Raw genomic sequence first — 16,384 nt, 5'->3', positions numbered from 1 at the left:
CCGCCTTGGAACGGTCAGTGGCAAAAACACCACTGGGGAGCTTTAACCGGTTTATGGTGGGCACCCAACCTCACTCTTATCCCCACCGTGTTCCAAAGACACGGGACAGTGTAAATAAAAGTAATCCCATCCAGGTGAATCTCTAACACACGTAATGGAAACAAAAAGGCATGGCATGTAAAACACAAAAATGCTCGTGTATAAATATATAAAAAGCAAACCTTAAGAATCAAAAACGTATGTACTCAATGACTTTTCAGAAGACAGAACAACAAGAGAAACACACTTTAGGGCCCGACGAAACAGACCAGAAGACAGATATCAAAACAGTTCAGTCCTGGTAGGATTTAAAAACTGCTTATCATAGAGTGAAGCCGTACTTCATAAAACTTAACAATATTGTCTCATCATTCTCTAATAATACTTTAAATTGTTATACCCCTTTAAAAAATAAATAATGATATTCATCAAAAGACATGTCTCTTTAATCTAATGCCCTAAAAGTTGGCTGAAAAAAATCACACTTGATAAATAAAGCTTTTATCAAATGGTCATGTCTAATGTTTAGCATTCAGAGTAAGTTTTGTTGACTTTTTTCTTCTTTCGCACTTTCTTGGATTGTTTACTGATTGCTCTAATCAACTTTTCCTCGTGTCTTTCTTTTCCAAAGAATGAATTTGTTATATTTTTTCGGATTTTAAGTACATGATTTACTTCAGCAGAGAGGTCGTTTGACAGCGGACTTTCCGGTCTTACATGAATTGTTAGGACATCTTTATCATACTTTCCAGGAACTTCTGTATCCCTGTCATCAGACATATCTTCTTCCATTTCCATTTCCAATTTATACAAAAATGTTTGATTTGCAGGAGATTTATGTCTAATTTCTGGTGTGACAGCTTCTAGACTTGCTGGAAATATGTTTGAAATACGAAGATCAGGTTCTTCGTCGCTTTCAATGATTCTTTTTTTTTTTCCTTGTCTTCCTTTTGTTCCGATGGTTTGGTGGAATTACACATTCAGATTTCATCGGAATTGCACTACGCTCATCACGTGGTGATGTTGGAATGGTTCCATTTGGCACAGTTGTTAATGGTTTGGATTCGTCTTCCTGTTTGGCGTCATCTTTCATGACTGTATCCGTTTGACAGCTGGCAATTTTGACAGGAGTGCTTATTACAATATTTGCTTGAACTTTCTGACTTTTCTTTTGTAGAACGTCTGTCTGGCACTGTCTGTCAGACTGCGATATTGATAAAGTTAAAGTCTCCTTATCAATTAATTGTATCTGAGGTAATCTGTTTGTCCCTTCTTCTGTTTTGCTATTGTCTGTTTGAATCTCAGGTGGGAATAGATTAACCTGGCATCCAATCTCTGCATGTTTAATCGTTGTTTCCAATTTTTTTGTAGTAGCGTTGTCAGTCTTTTGTATTATAACCTGTTCCACTAGACCTTCCTTGGTGTATACTTGATCGATCTGAACCTGACATCCAACGTCTACTGCATTTACAGGAACAGCAATTTCTGGTGTAGGACTGTAAGCTGACTGCTTTAAGTCTGGTCTCGTTTGTGTCACATCAGGTGGCGGTGGTGATTGTTTATTATCAACGGCAACCTATAACACATATTCATACAACATTTCAGTAATACGCATCCTTGTTTTTTCTGAAGTTATCTGTATAATAAAGGTAAACAAATGTACTATGCAATGGTGTGTTTAAATTGAAGGGGTTTTTGCAGTTTTCTCCCCTTCTATTGATATTCGATGTCGGATAAACGTAATTTCTTCATAATGCTTAAACTTAATCATGTAATCATTACGAAGTGAAATAAATGGCCGTGCTTTTGTACGATTATTAGTGTACATTGTATTAGTAACTGAGTAAATATACGCTATATACAATCAGGAAGTACCTGTTAATTTTCAATGGTAACCAGTGGACTGATTCGTTTTATAATTGCCAATACATATTAATTAATTCTAACACTCGTCTATTGAAATGTTGAGTATATGAATAAAGGAAAAACGCTAATTTAATGTATGTACTTCAACACTAGATTGCATTGTATAACAGTAGTCAATAAAAATACCTTTGATTGCTGTTAGATAAATTTACGACTCTAAAAACGTCGTTTAAACAGTAAATATTGTCAATGATATAAATATTTTAAATTTAAAAAGTATATAAATACATATAGTTTTATTTGAATGTTGGTTAATATTCTACACATCCCTGAGTATTAGAGCTAAATGTTTTGTAAACGGCCCATCTCATGATGCATTTAAACGGTAGTATGTTTAGGACATGCATTAATTTTTTTGAAGATTAAATTATTTGCACACGACATCCTATCACGAGCACACGAGATCTTATCTCAATCACCCGACATCTTATCTCGTGCGCACGACATCTTATCTCGAGTGTTCGACATATTACCTCGTGCGCTCGATATATTAGCACGACATCTTATTTCATGCACTCGACATCTTATCTCGTGTGCTCGACATCTTATCTCGTCCACACGACATGTTATCTTGAATGCACGACATTTTATCTCGTGCGCATGACATCTTGTCCAAAGTCGAAGGCACAATGATGAATACACGAAACCACGATGGTGTTTTCGACTATTATCATCGCGTTGTTCACTTTCATCATCGTAGTTTCGAGAATTCAGCTTTCGAAGTATGGAGGTCAAAACTAAAAATACCGAATGTCCAAACGGAACACTGTATAATACTGACAATGGAATTCGGTAAAAAGTTTATTTTTGTTTCTTTAATCTCAACAAACATCTGACATAATGTAATCAAAAAACTTTTATGGAGAATTTGACAACAGTGAGATTTTTTAATGGCTCTAATGACTAATGCCAGTTTCAGAATTTAAAGCACTGGGCTTTTTACCTTTTCAACATCGTCTTTTGTTTTAGCGTAGCATCTTCTGTAGAGACAACACGACAGTACGACAATTACAATCAACAACAGAACCTCCAGCACTCCCAGACCAATCACTGCCGCCAGTAAGTTATTATCTAGACATTAAACAGAAATGAAAATTAAATATGCACTTATAAAATCTCGGATTTTGCATATATATTAATTTCTTTATATACAGGAATTCCGGAAGCAATTAGCGAAATGTTCACGGATCGCAATTTTTGCAATTACTTTAGTGAAATGAACCGTACCATGAGAAAACCGACATAGTCCATTTGCGACCAGCATGAGTCCAGCATCCGCGCAGTCTGGTGAGAATCCATGCTGTTCGCTAACAGTTTCTCTAATTGCAATAGGCTTTGAAATCGAATTACATGTATCCCGACCAGATGGCTGGTCTTGATCCATGCTGGCCGCAAATGCACTATGTTGGTTTTCTCGTGGTGCGGCTCAAATTAGGAAAGATGTATAATAAGATAAATTACTTTAAGATACTGAGGCATTCATAAGGTACATGAAATATCAGTATAGTATTTAGCATTGATCTACTGATCCAAACGCCAGAAGACAGGGTATATGTCCAGAAATGTTCTGATATGGTTCACAAGTACAGTTTCGGGAGAGATGATTACAAGTCCACACTAGAGATAACAACTTTGTACGTGTACAGGTACGCATACACGTTCGTGCATGATGTTCTAATTTCAATACGCGTCCGAAATATCAAAATTTAGAATACCATACATTTTTTCATACAATTTAGTCAAATATGTTCAAAATATACTGATTAAACCAAAATCGGAAGCAAATCTGAGCAGACTAGTGTGAATTATTCAGTGTGGCGAGTTAGAAACTGGAACAAATTTAAGCAGACACTAATTGTTACCATTACGTGTAAATGATTTAAAAAATATACGCAAACACGAATATATATAAAATAGAGTTCTCATATGTGCACATGTACATACCTTTAGGGGCTGACGACGTCACTCCGGCGGCAGTTGTTTCATTTTTTGCTGCCGTTGTAGGTGTGGTCGGAGGCTCAGTCGAAGTAGTTGTGGAAGTTGAAGATTCCGTCTCTGTAGTTGTTTTCATATTCATGGTTGTCATGGTTGTCATGGTTACCGTGGTTGTTGAAGTTGTCGTCTGCTGACAGTACTGCTGTGTTGTAGGTGGACAGCTGACTGTGATATTAGATTCTGCGGTTGCTGTTGCAAAAATAATACACATGAAGTATATTTCATCAAATATTTACCTTAGAGATTTCCATTGCCACTCTTTCACTAAAAAAATTAGGTAGACTTTATATTCTTAACATGTAAAATGAGTAATTTTAAAGGCAGTGGCCTCAAGATCGCACGATCACATGAGAGTGTTCATGCCTAGTCCTCCGCCCGGCCGATCGACCCAGGCCGCGGTATCATCAACACACAGGCGGCGGTCGCACGGCGCAATCGCGGGTCTTACCAGCCCAGAACAGTCTGAGCAGAGGGGTACCAGTTCCAGTCTAGGAGTCACCCAACTTGTGTTTCCAAGGCGACGGCCTTGTGGGACGGACGACGGGTCAGGCAATTCCTGAGTAAAGAGAGCATTTTAGGTATCAGGATTAAGAAAGGTTTGAAACTTACTTATAGAAACACATTAGAATTAGTTGTTTAGCTATTTTTTCCATTGAAAATAGAAAAGTGTTTGAAACGCTTTACTCGAGATAAACTGCCTTAATTATAAGTGCCGTTAACTTCGTAATTCCTTGTTGGTGTATCGGTAAAATCAGCGGGGAAGATTTTTGTTGCCGCGGCGGTCAGGGTTCGATTACTGATTCTGGCATCTCTTTTCTTGATTTAGCTTTTTTAGACAGACAAAAACTAATATTTTATTATTCATAATATTACCAAACTTCAGTTTTAATGACAAATATTTTAGCTACAACCTGGAGGTCAGTGTCTTTAAACTAAAAATATTATAAAAACAAATGTTTAAAACCTCCAAATCCGAGCCAAAACTTTCCAGCCGTTTCATTCCGTTGATTCTCGAAATTAATTAATATGTATGTGTTCTGGACAGTGTTGCTTTCAAAATCAACCGTATCGTCATCACATGTCCACGCAAACAGGATTGCATTGTTTTCAAAATCACCAACTCGTAACGTTCGGTTGCATTTACCAGTGCTGAAAGACAATATTTTAATGTATCAAATTTACTGTACAGTCAAACCTGGGATAAAGATCATCTGTAAACAGAGACTACCTGGATGTGAAGGCCATAATTTTCATTCCAATGTTTTGTAATGTATTTATCAGCATACAAAGACAAGAAATGACAAGACAAAGTTTTAACAAGTGATAACTTGTACACATATTGGTACATCGTTATATACAAACAAAATTATAAATGTAATTCGTATAAGTCAGTGGACTAAACACATGTAGTAGGAAAAGATATACAGACAAATATATGGTAATATTTTGTGAGTATTATGGAATCGTCAAGTTAAGACCAGACAAATTGAACGAATGTGTGTATACATTTCGATAAATTTTATACACTCTATGAAAAACAATATTGACAAAAGGAAAGACCTTTGAACCTTTGAAGCATCCTATGAACGCAACGCACATCGCATGAATAATTGATCAATACGAGAAAATAATTAGTGCATTATGTAAGTTAGTTCGTTTCTTGCAATATTTGCTTTAACTACATAATGACAAACGCAGCGGAGAACAGGCCTACTTTAAGGTCTTCCAAGCATTTTCTGTGTTTCATAATTATATTAGTAATTAATTTTACTCAGTAGAATGATATAACCTTAGGACGGCCAGCACATATTTATGCAATCTCGCCAGGCATGTGTATGTTTTTGACAACACAGAAAATGACGTCACTCGACCTTCAGCTATTTCCGGAAGTAAATAAAATGAAAGTAGAAATGCTAAACTTGAAAACGGAAGCCTCATTTTGATTCGTAGATAGTCAGGGGTCACGCGCAGGGGTCACCCCGTCTAAATGTATGCGCGTGGACTTTTTTTTTTTTGCTATTGGGGAGCCAATTTTCTGCACTTTATTACGAATTGAAATTACCTGGGCTTTAGTACAGCATGTCAACTTTTAATCTATGAAAAAATATTTGAGCTTTGCATAAACACAAATCCCACAGGGGTCCGTAACGGACCAAGGGTACATTGATAATTTTGGAACATCATCAATTCGCTCAAAATGTCATTTTTGATGTTGTCTGAGAGTGTCAGTATATGCCTCAGATGTAAGATATAACCGTATTTGAGAGCTGCAGACCTAGACATTTCAGAAATATTTTCAAAATAAGTTTCGTGTAATAAATGTTGTTTCTACGGAAGCGTGAAAGGGCCATCAGACGCTAATACGTTTTAGTACGTTAAGGCTGCGGAAAGGATATCTTGCTTTATGCACTAGAAGATTATACTCTACAATTTTATAGACTCTTCCACGTGTTAAATACTACATATTAACTGTATACTGTATTCGATAAGACAGATCAGTGTAACAGACTATGGATCAGTATGGAATAAAAAATATAATAGCCATACCCATTCGCAGTAAGTTGTCTGTATATGTTGTAAATGGATATTCCTGCTTGACAGTTGTCTATCTCAACAGAACAGTTGCAATTTATATCTGTTGGTCGGATGGAAGAGGAAGGAAAATCTCTGTTCCAAATGTACAGCTCGGTATTCTCTCTAGTAAGAGAAGTCGGCCCTGAACACATGTCGACCATTTTATTTTCTGTAATACCAATGTCATGTGGGTTATAAAACAACTGAAAACTTGTTAACTAATAGGAATTCCAGTTGTGTTTTGTCAAAGCATATGTCGACTTTAAAGCTATAATGGTTAAGGGAGACTTTATTTAGAACCTCCGGCACTTCATTCCAAAAGCCAGCTGGATGGTTTTACTCACATGGTTTGAAACCTATGGTCTAACCCACCTCGAAAACACAGAACAGATGAACAAGTATTTAGACATCAGCGGCTTTAACCACTAGGCCACGGAGGCCAAAACTTGCAGAAAGTATATTTCATATACACGCTAGTGTGTACTTTAAATCTCCTAATTTATATTCAAAACAAGATGCTCTTTGAATTTTCATCCGGTATGATTTGTGCCTGCACATTCTATTCATGGAGTGCGACGTCACTACTCTACCATAGTTTACACAATAATAGGCTACATGCATGTATCTTAGTAAATTCTTACCTTCTATACAGAAGAACTCCATAAACATAAAATGACTATATCCACTAAAAGTTCCATTAGTGGAAGCACAGTTGCTGTCGATGTCTTGTCTCTGAGCTTGTCTATAACAGGTCGACACCCCATTGCAATTCTCATGATACAGCTTATTTCCGGCAAAAAACGGAAATACACAGTCAGTATTCTGGTTGTAAGTGCAGCAGAGAGAGAAGTCATATGATGCGTTATAAAATGTAGGACAGCCAGCAGAGTCTGGTTTGGCACCCGCCGTGAGATCACCAATAGCTATGACGTGTCCATCATTACATGTTGCATTCATGTTGGTTTCTTCCGAATACGAGCCGAAACAAGCTGACGTGGACTGATAGGCTTGGAGGCTCTGCGGCTGACATTTTACTTTAAAGAGAAAAATGATTTTGTTCCATACAAACATAGATTTTTTGACCAGTATTCAAACAATATGCCCACATTGACCTAATTCGCTCACCTGAGGAGGACCGTAACAGTCTGATCCTTAAAGGGGCCAAACACCCCGAATTGAACAAATTTATGAGATTAGCTTATATTGATACTACAGACCAAGTTTGATGAAGAACCATTGAGTAGTTCATGAGAAGTAATCATTAAAAGGTATTTTACTTTTAAGCCCTAGCAACCCCTAAAAGAGGCCAACTGCCCCCATTTGAATACATTTGAAAGAGAACATTATAATAATCCTACATACTTAGTCTGAAAAAAAAATACATCTAGTCTAGTCTAGCCATTCATTAGAAAATGTTGTTTAAATGTATTTCCATTTTTAGCTCTAGCAGTCCCTAAAAAGGACCTGAATACATGTGTCAGAAAACATTCCGAGAAAACCAATGAAGATTTCTTTCAAGCACAAAAGGTACTTTTGCTAAAGGGTAGATCTATAGTAATATTTTCATATACTAGCTACAGTGTTCCTCATACAGTTTGATTACAAATACAAGAAGGAGTTGATTGAATTTATCAAAGTTGAAAGTTAGCAGTTGTTGCACTTCCTATCACGCTATGGAAGGTCAAGACCGAAGTGCTGGCTAGGATTTCTTACCGGCTTTTATATATCTTTTTTTTTGGATCTGAAATCCACCAAACATATCAGTAAAATCCAGAAATCCTCCAAGATCCACCAATCAAATGATAGAAGGAATTTCAAGACCCAAATCCAGAATTCTAGCGGCCGCCATATTGAAATGCGGCACGAAAAATGAATAAGAAAATGATGAATAAATTTCATAATACTACCTGATGGATTTCTGGTGTTTAACAATCATAAATTACAAATGAATACAGATCATGAGTTGTTCTAAGGTAGAAACAGTGACTATAAATGAAAATCATATAAGAAAATATTGAAGTGGGCGGATTTCAAATATTTCCGCCAATGAAACTTTTGGTAACAATGAAATCTGAGAAGACTGACATATTTCTGTCAAAAGGTACGTTTTTCACAGTTATAGTGGTTTTCGTGTATACAATGTTCAGCTTTATTCAGTTCACAACAGTTTAGCAAGTTCATAAGTCAAGTGAATATAGGGCCTACTTTGTAAAGATCAAATCACGACACAGGATTTCGCATTGTCACCAGGATTTCCCTCTTACCTCAATTATTCATCAAAAGTTCATGTTTATATGGTGCAAAAGTAACTTTAAAATATAATAGACCCTGAAAGGGTCAAATGTCCCCAATCGAAAAATTTAGGTAAAGGGCCTTATAATAATGCTACAAATCAAGTTTGATGAAGATCCATCAACCGGTTCATGAGAATGAGTCTTTTGAATGTATTTATAGTTTTAGTTCTAGTCAGACTAGCGACCCCTAAAAGGAACCAGGTACCCCTATTCGTATAAATTTGGAAGAGGACCTAAAAGGATTTACTCTATTACGGGTCTAATACCTTAAGATGTGTTTGTTTGAATAAATGCAAATAACACGAAAATATTATTAGCGTTAGAAATAAGATGTTTTAAAGCTACATTAACAAGAAAGATAATTTTATTTAACATTTTTTTATAAGAAATTACTATAAAAAGCAAGATATAAGCTATTTTAAAGATCTCTGTTGCCACGAATACTTTAAACTTTAAGAAAAATAGGGTACCATGTAAAGTGCTTGGTATTTTGCTAATAATATTACCCAAATATTCCATGTTGGTCATTAACAGAATGGCACTGAAGACGTTTGATTTAAACAATATTTTATTCACCAAATGGCATGTGATTACAATATATGTTACAAAAGCAAGGGATCGAGTAGCAAGCTAATAAGCATTTTTAGAAAACAGGTGCATATTAAATTACAGTGAGAACAATCAGATCTAATTATAAGTTAATGCAATGCCTGTATAAGCCGTTCAAGTTTGACATATTTTTAACAGAAATTTGGAGTCGACTGTATACCAATAAACTGTGGAAATGAAGTAGAAGACGTCTACAGAGGTGTGTGTGTGTGTGTGTGTGTGCGTGTGTGCGTGCGTGCGTGCGTGTGTGTGTGTGTGTGTGATGGGGTTACATGTGGGATTTCAAGGATTGGGGTTTGCAAGTCTTAAATTAATCTCCTGGTGTGATTATGAGAGAATACAGATATACTGGTTTGAGGACTCCATGCACTTTACTCGCGAACCACTGCACCCGGGACCTTCAAACTTCACATGCTGATAGTACTTATTGAGTACATGACCACTACTGACTTTGGGGTCACCAGGTCATAGGTCAAGGTCACCAGGTCAAAGGTCAAGGCGCTGCGGGGACCTTTGTCACCACTAGTGACAGCTTTTGTTTCAATATAAAATACCTTTGGAGTGTTATGTACTTCAAACCTAAATATAAATTGTACATGAAGGGACAAAGATAAACGAAATTGAGATTGTAGCAGTTAAAGCATTAAATTACACGTTCAACTAATTTGAATTTACCCTGGTAACAAGGTAATCTACCTCCTTAAAAGCATTGTAGCTCTTGAAATAGTGAAGATAATTACATAAAAATATCAGATTTGAAAGGTAAACAAATGAATATTCTGTTATCTCAATTTTGATTTTTTTTGTCACTAATAAAGATTTTCTCACTGACTGGCCCATATAGGGATATGCATTCGGACTCAAGTTTGAAGATTTCACCCGTGTTAAGAAAATACAAATGCGGAAATCGAGTGACCGGGTTTCATATTGTTTTACCAAAACATATAGTTTTTTAGTAAAACGAATTTTATTTTTGCTTTAAGCGCATTAACAACGCTAGAAATTATATATTTACTTTTAATTAAAACTGCTATTTTTTTTTAAAAAATAATTAACACATAAAAGTCAACATACCTTGGGATACAAGAGTAAATGTAGCTATGAAGAATACAACCAGATGTTTTAATGTTTTCATCCCGTATTCAAACTATAAAGAAAACCACTAAATATATAATGAATGGTAAAAGAAAAGTGTAAGGTTCCAAAATTCAACTAAGTGTTCGCTTCCTTTCATAGGAATTTAAATTAGAACTGTTAGAGGGCTGTCCCGAAAATTATTCTAAAGACTTCCTTTTCTAAAACTGTTTTGAGTTACAGTTGTAGTGTGCGTGTGCGATTAAAAACAGTTGATTGAAGTTTGAAGCAGTGTTATAGATGTGCGTGTATACAAATAGATGAGCTCCTACTATTTTGTTTGTTACAAATAAAGATAAAATGACTAAAATAACATTTTATTTTATTTTTAATGGGCGACTGGGCGTTAGTATTAACGTAATTATCATATTAAATGTTATGCTTTTGTATAAACTGAATATTTTGGACAGCCCTTCCAATCAAATCAATTTCTTTTTGTCTTTCAACAAGGAAGAAAAGTGTAGGGTTTCAAAAGAAATAAAAATGCAATTTTATTGGTTACACTCGTATGTTTATAAAATTCCATTTTAATCAATCTATACAAGTAGTTCAGTAGGTGAAACAGTTTAGAGACAATCAGGTTTATTATTTGGCTGAATATTAGCGTTTTAATAAAACTGTTATACTGTATTTATCTCTTAGGCGCTGATCGTTTTGTGTCGAATCGCCGTAAAGTTAAACTCATGTTCACTTATGCGCTAAGAGTTAGAATTATTTTGCAGGCAGAGTACTGGTTCATGATTATGACTATTCAAGACGAGTATTTAAATCTGTATCAAATATTATATAAGTGGTCCAAATTTCTATGCTGTAATTTCAAAAACGAAAACGTAGGTCATGATTATGACTATTCAAGATGAGTATTGAAGACTGTATCAAACATTAAACTTGTGGTCCAAACTTCTTTGTCATTGCTTCAAAACCAAATGTCTATGTTAAACATGAGACCGCCCGGGCATGGCCTACATTGATCCAAGGGTCATGATTTTAGCAATCTTGGTAGGCCTACAGAATCACAAGAGCATGCCAAATACCAAATATCCAAGATCTGGGCATTATGGTTTCAGAAAATATATTTTTCAAGCTTTTTTTGCTATATAAGCTAATGTAAAAAACAGTTCCCGGGGGCAATCAATTTTTACCCCATGTGCATGATTTGAACAAACTTGATAGCTAACCACTAGATAAACCTAAACACCAAATATCTAAGGTCTGGGTCTTATGGTTCTGGACAAGAAGATTTTTCTTATATCAGTCAATGTAAAACAAGAGACCCCTCGGGCGTGGCATATATTGCCCCAGAGTCATGATTTGAACAACCTCTATAGAGAACCACTAGAGCATACCACATACTAAATATCTAAGCTCTGAGCCTCATGGTTGCTTTTTGTACTTTTAGCATGTGTAAATGTTGAGTTCTCCTCAACCCGGGGCTAGAGGGCGTAGCATGCATTTCCACTACCGTCCATGAACAGGCTCAATTAAACCGAGCCTGCAACATTTTCGTTTTTGTCGTGTTGAGCGACCTATGAAGTTTCCACTTTTTTCTATTTTATGACAAGAATTTTTTAAAGGTTTTTCCCTAAACAAGTCTACTTAAACAATGTATCCCTTGAGCCGGGCCAGTTTTAACCAAAGGGGGGATAATTTGAGTAATCTTCGTAAAGGACTATTGTGTAGCCATATATAGAAGCACTTTTCTTGGTCTCAACAGAAACATTGACGTCATCGCACGTTAGCGACGTCAACGTTTTTGTTGCGACCAAGAAAGAGCGCTACAATATACTATCTACTGTTATAGATTAAAGGTTTCAAGTTTTCAAGTTTATTTATATATATTCCACTGGACGTTAAGTCCATGGTGGCAACATTTACATAATATATGACAAACAGTGAATACATATTAGTGGAGAAGGAATAACATATAACATTTTGACAAAATTATACAGTTACAATTCATATTATGTATCAATTTTTACAAAAGATGTGTATCTAAATTGTCGGGCAATATTTCTAACTGCTGAGAATATGGCTAATTACTCTATATCGTTACTAATCATACGATTGAGCATCTGGATTTTGACATTTAAGGCATAGCTGAGACACATTTAATAGATAATAATGTATTAGATTTACCAGGATATGTCTGGTTTGGAAATAATAGGAAACTAATTAATGTAAATGCGAGAACAGGGTCTGGCGGTGTTGGTTTTTTTATAAAAGAAGATTTTAGTGATAGGTATTTTATAAACATCTTTGATAATAGTCATGATGGTATATTATGGCTAGAATTTGTCGATAAATGTACTGGTTTTTTCTTTTATACATGTGTTTGTTACTTACCACCAGTTAATTCCTCTAGAAATGTCGATGTATGTGAGTTTTATGATACATTACTTAGTAATATGTATTCTTATCAAAATTTAGGTCCTCTGTATATTTCTGGGGATTTTAACAGTAGAATTGGTGACAATCTTGACTATATTGCTGGTGTTGATGATTTACCAGAGAGAAATATTGTTGATTTTAATACAAATACATTTGGTGACAAATTGATAGATTTTTTTAATTGATAGCAATATGTGTGTTCTTAATGGTAGACAGTGTCTAAAAAATGATTACACTTCAGTATCTGTTAAGGGATGTTCTGTGGTAGACTATTGTATAGTCCATCATGATAATTTGTATCTATTCAAAGACTTCAAAGTAATTAGAAGTTCAGAAATTGTGTCTGAAATTTATAGAAATAGATGTATACCATCATCAATACCTGATCATTCTATTTTGTCTTGGATTTTTGATTTGTCTAATGTGATTGTTAACAATACTACTAGTGGTGATTCATATAAACATGGTCCTAGTGCTTCATATGAAAAATTTAACCTGAAAAATATTCCAGATAACTTCTTGAAGTCTGACACAGTCGTAACATCACTACATGATGCAATTTTTAAACTAGAACAAAGTTAACGTCATCAGCACGATATTGATGCAGCCTATTCCGACATTTGTTCTGTTATTAAAACAGAAATGTATGATAAATTAGACCAAAAAACAGTAAATATATTATCTGGGGTTAACACTAAAAATAGAAGGGTTGGAAAACCCTGGTGGAGTGAAACTCTATCTAACCTATGGATTTCTCAGACAAAGGCAGAACGAGATTGGTTGAAATGTAATAATGCATCTGTTAAGAAACGGTTGAAGTCTGTTTTCGTGACCTTTGATCGTGAAGTTCAAAGAAGTAAACGGGCATATTGCGTCTCTGTCCAAACAGAGCTTTTGTATGAATGTGAAAATAACCAAGAGTTCTGGAAATCCATAGGCAAAATAGGTATTGCTCAAATTAAAAGGAAACCAATACCAATGGAAGTTATAGATAATGATGGTTTAGTATCTAATAATGTTGATACAGTTTTAAAGAAGTGGAAACAAGAATTTAGTAGTTTATTTTTATCAAGAAATAATGGTGCACATAATGTTTTGAATCCACAATGTAATAATTCTATGATTGAGAGTGATTCTCTTAATGCTGGTATTTCATTTATGGAAGTCAAAGCAGCAGTTAATAAAGCAAAATTAGGAAAAACCTGTGGTATTGATTCTATACCAGTTGATGTTCTGAATAATGATGGTTGTGTTTCATTTCTGCATATGCTTTCTAATATATGTTTTGATACTGGTGTTGTACCATCAGAATGGGGAAGGATTATTATTACTCCTATCCCCAAGTCTAGTACTTTAGATCCACGTGATCCTCTTTCATATCGAGGCATTGCACTTTCTTGCTCAATGTATAAACTTTACTGTTCAATTTTAAATGAAAGAATTTCTAAATGGGCCGAAATTAACAAAATAATTGTGGACGAACAGAATGGTTTTCGAAAAAAGAGGAGTACTATTGACCACTTGTCTTCGTTAACAAACATTGTTGAAACTAGAAAGAAACAGAAACAGTCCACATTCTGTGCTTTTATAGATTTTAAAAAGGCTTACGATTTTATTGATAGAAGTATTTTATGGAATAAACTGTCTAGTTCAAATATTGGTATTGGGGGTAAAATGATTGTAGCACTGAAATCACTGTATAGTAGTGCTTCTTCATGTGTTAGAATTAATGGATTATATACTGATATGTTCAATGTACAGTGTGGTCTTAGACAGGGTTGTTCTTTATCTCCTCTGCTTTTTAATCTCTTTGTAAATGACTTAGCTGTGTCTATAAAATCTGCAAATAAAGGTATAATGGTTGATAATGACAAGATATGCATTCTGTTATATGCAAATGATATAGTATTACTAGCAGAGACAGAAGATGACCTTCAATTTATGCTGAATATTTTGAGTACCTGGTGTGATTTAAATAGTATGGTGGTTAATCCTTCAAAAAGTCAAATTGTTCATTTTAGACCTCAGTCAGTTGAAAGAACCTCATTTGAATTTATGTGTGGCAATCATAGTCTACAGGTAACAACCAAATACACATATCTTGGTTTATTGCTGAATGAATTTTTAGATTTTAATGTCACAGCGAAATGTGTTGCACAAAGTGCTGGTAGAGCACTTGGTTTATTGATTGCTAAATATAAGTCTGCTGGCGGTATGCCATATGCTGTTTTTACTAAGCTTTATGACAGCACCGTCTGGCCAGTAATCTCATATGGTGCTTCTGTTTGGGGAACGCAAACTTATTCATGCATCAATGCTGTACAGTTGCGAGCAATGCGCTTTGTTTTGGGAGTTGGTCGTTATACACCTAATAATGCTGTGTATTGGGAGCTTGCTTGGCAACCTCCAGTTGTTAAACAATGGAAGACTGTTGCACAACATTGGCATAGAATTAGTATAATGGATAATGATAGAATTAATCAAAAAATTTTTGCTTATTGTAATACTAAGAGTAACTCTGGATGTAAAAATTGGGAGTTTAGAGTACGAAAACATATGAATGATATAAATTTGTCAGATATGCTTGTTAACTGTAATACAACCTCTTCTAAATATTTTTGTGATAGGGTTGTAACTTGTTCTATGCAAAGGTTTATTGTTTCATGGAAAGAAGCTATTAACTGTGATTCTGGTCCATCTGGTAGAGGAAGAAATAAACTGAGAACCTATAAAATGTTTAAACATGACTTCGTACTGGAAAAATATGTTAGTGCTTTTATTCCAGCTAAACATAAAGCTGCATTTGCCAAGTTTAGATGTGGTGTTGCACCTCTAAAACTAGAAACGGGTAGATATGAGAATATTCCTGAAAACCTGCGTCTTTGTCCTTTTTGTAGGAATAGTGTTGAAAATGAAATACATGTTTTATTCCACTGTAATGCCTATCAAAGTTTCCAGACTGACCTATGTACCAAAGCCTGTGAAGTTAATAGTAATTATAATAACCTAGGTGATGAAGAAAAAATGGTATTTGTACTATCTGATGAAGCCATGATAAAAATAAGTGCCAAAACCTGTTATATGACTTTAAAAACCAGAAACAACATGCTGTATAGTTAGTGCACCATAAAGCATCAACATACGTTCATTTATATTATTGAAAATCGATATTCAATTTTGAAAATTTCAATTATTAACTGTGATCTATCGAATTATTTAAAGTCCTTTATAATTTTGTATGTAGGATAACAAATGATTGTATGTGTTCAAAGTGGGACTTGGTTTGTCATGTTAGGGGCTGACGTGGCACGGTCATTGCTGGCTTTGCCATTCATGGAAGTGTTGTTCTTTCTTTGGTGGATGGGACTGGGTCTTGCACTGAACAGTACAATTATTCACTAAATCTTAATTTGATGCTTTGTGGT

General features: G+C 35.0%; 1 protein-coding gene across 1 annotated transcript; it reads right to left on the bottom strand.

The window, feature by feature from the left end:
* LOC123552544 (uncharacterized) lies at positions 1–10,912 on the bottom strand. Its single transcript, XM_053542361.1, has 7 exons — positions 10,512–10,912; positions 7,176–7,568; positions 6,508–6,703; positions 4,925–5,109; positions 3,910–4,149; positions 2,909–3,036; positions 1–1,615 (listed from the first exon to the last, which is right to left on the bottom strand). The coding sequence occupies exons 1-7, from the start codon at positions 10,570–10,572 to the stop codon at positions 956–958; spliced, it is 1,863 nt and encodes a 620-aa protein (XP_053398336.1). The 5' UTR covers positions 10,573–10,912; the 3' UTR covers positions 1–955.
* Between the last annotated feature and the right edge of the window lie 5,472 nt (positions 10,913–16,384).

This window comes from Mercenaria mercenaria, chromosome 4, assembly GCF_021730395.1.
Source record: "Mercenaria mercenaria strain notata chromosome 4, MADL_Memer_1, whole genome shotgun sequence".
NCBI classification, from domain to species: domain Eukaryota; kingdom Metazoa; phylum Mollusca; class Bivalvia; order Venerida; family Veneridae; genus Mercenaria; species Mercenaria mercenaria.
The sequence above is the reverse complement of the archived record's forward strand: the minus strand, read 5'-3'. Positions and strand labels throughout refer to the sequence as shown.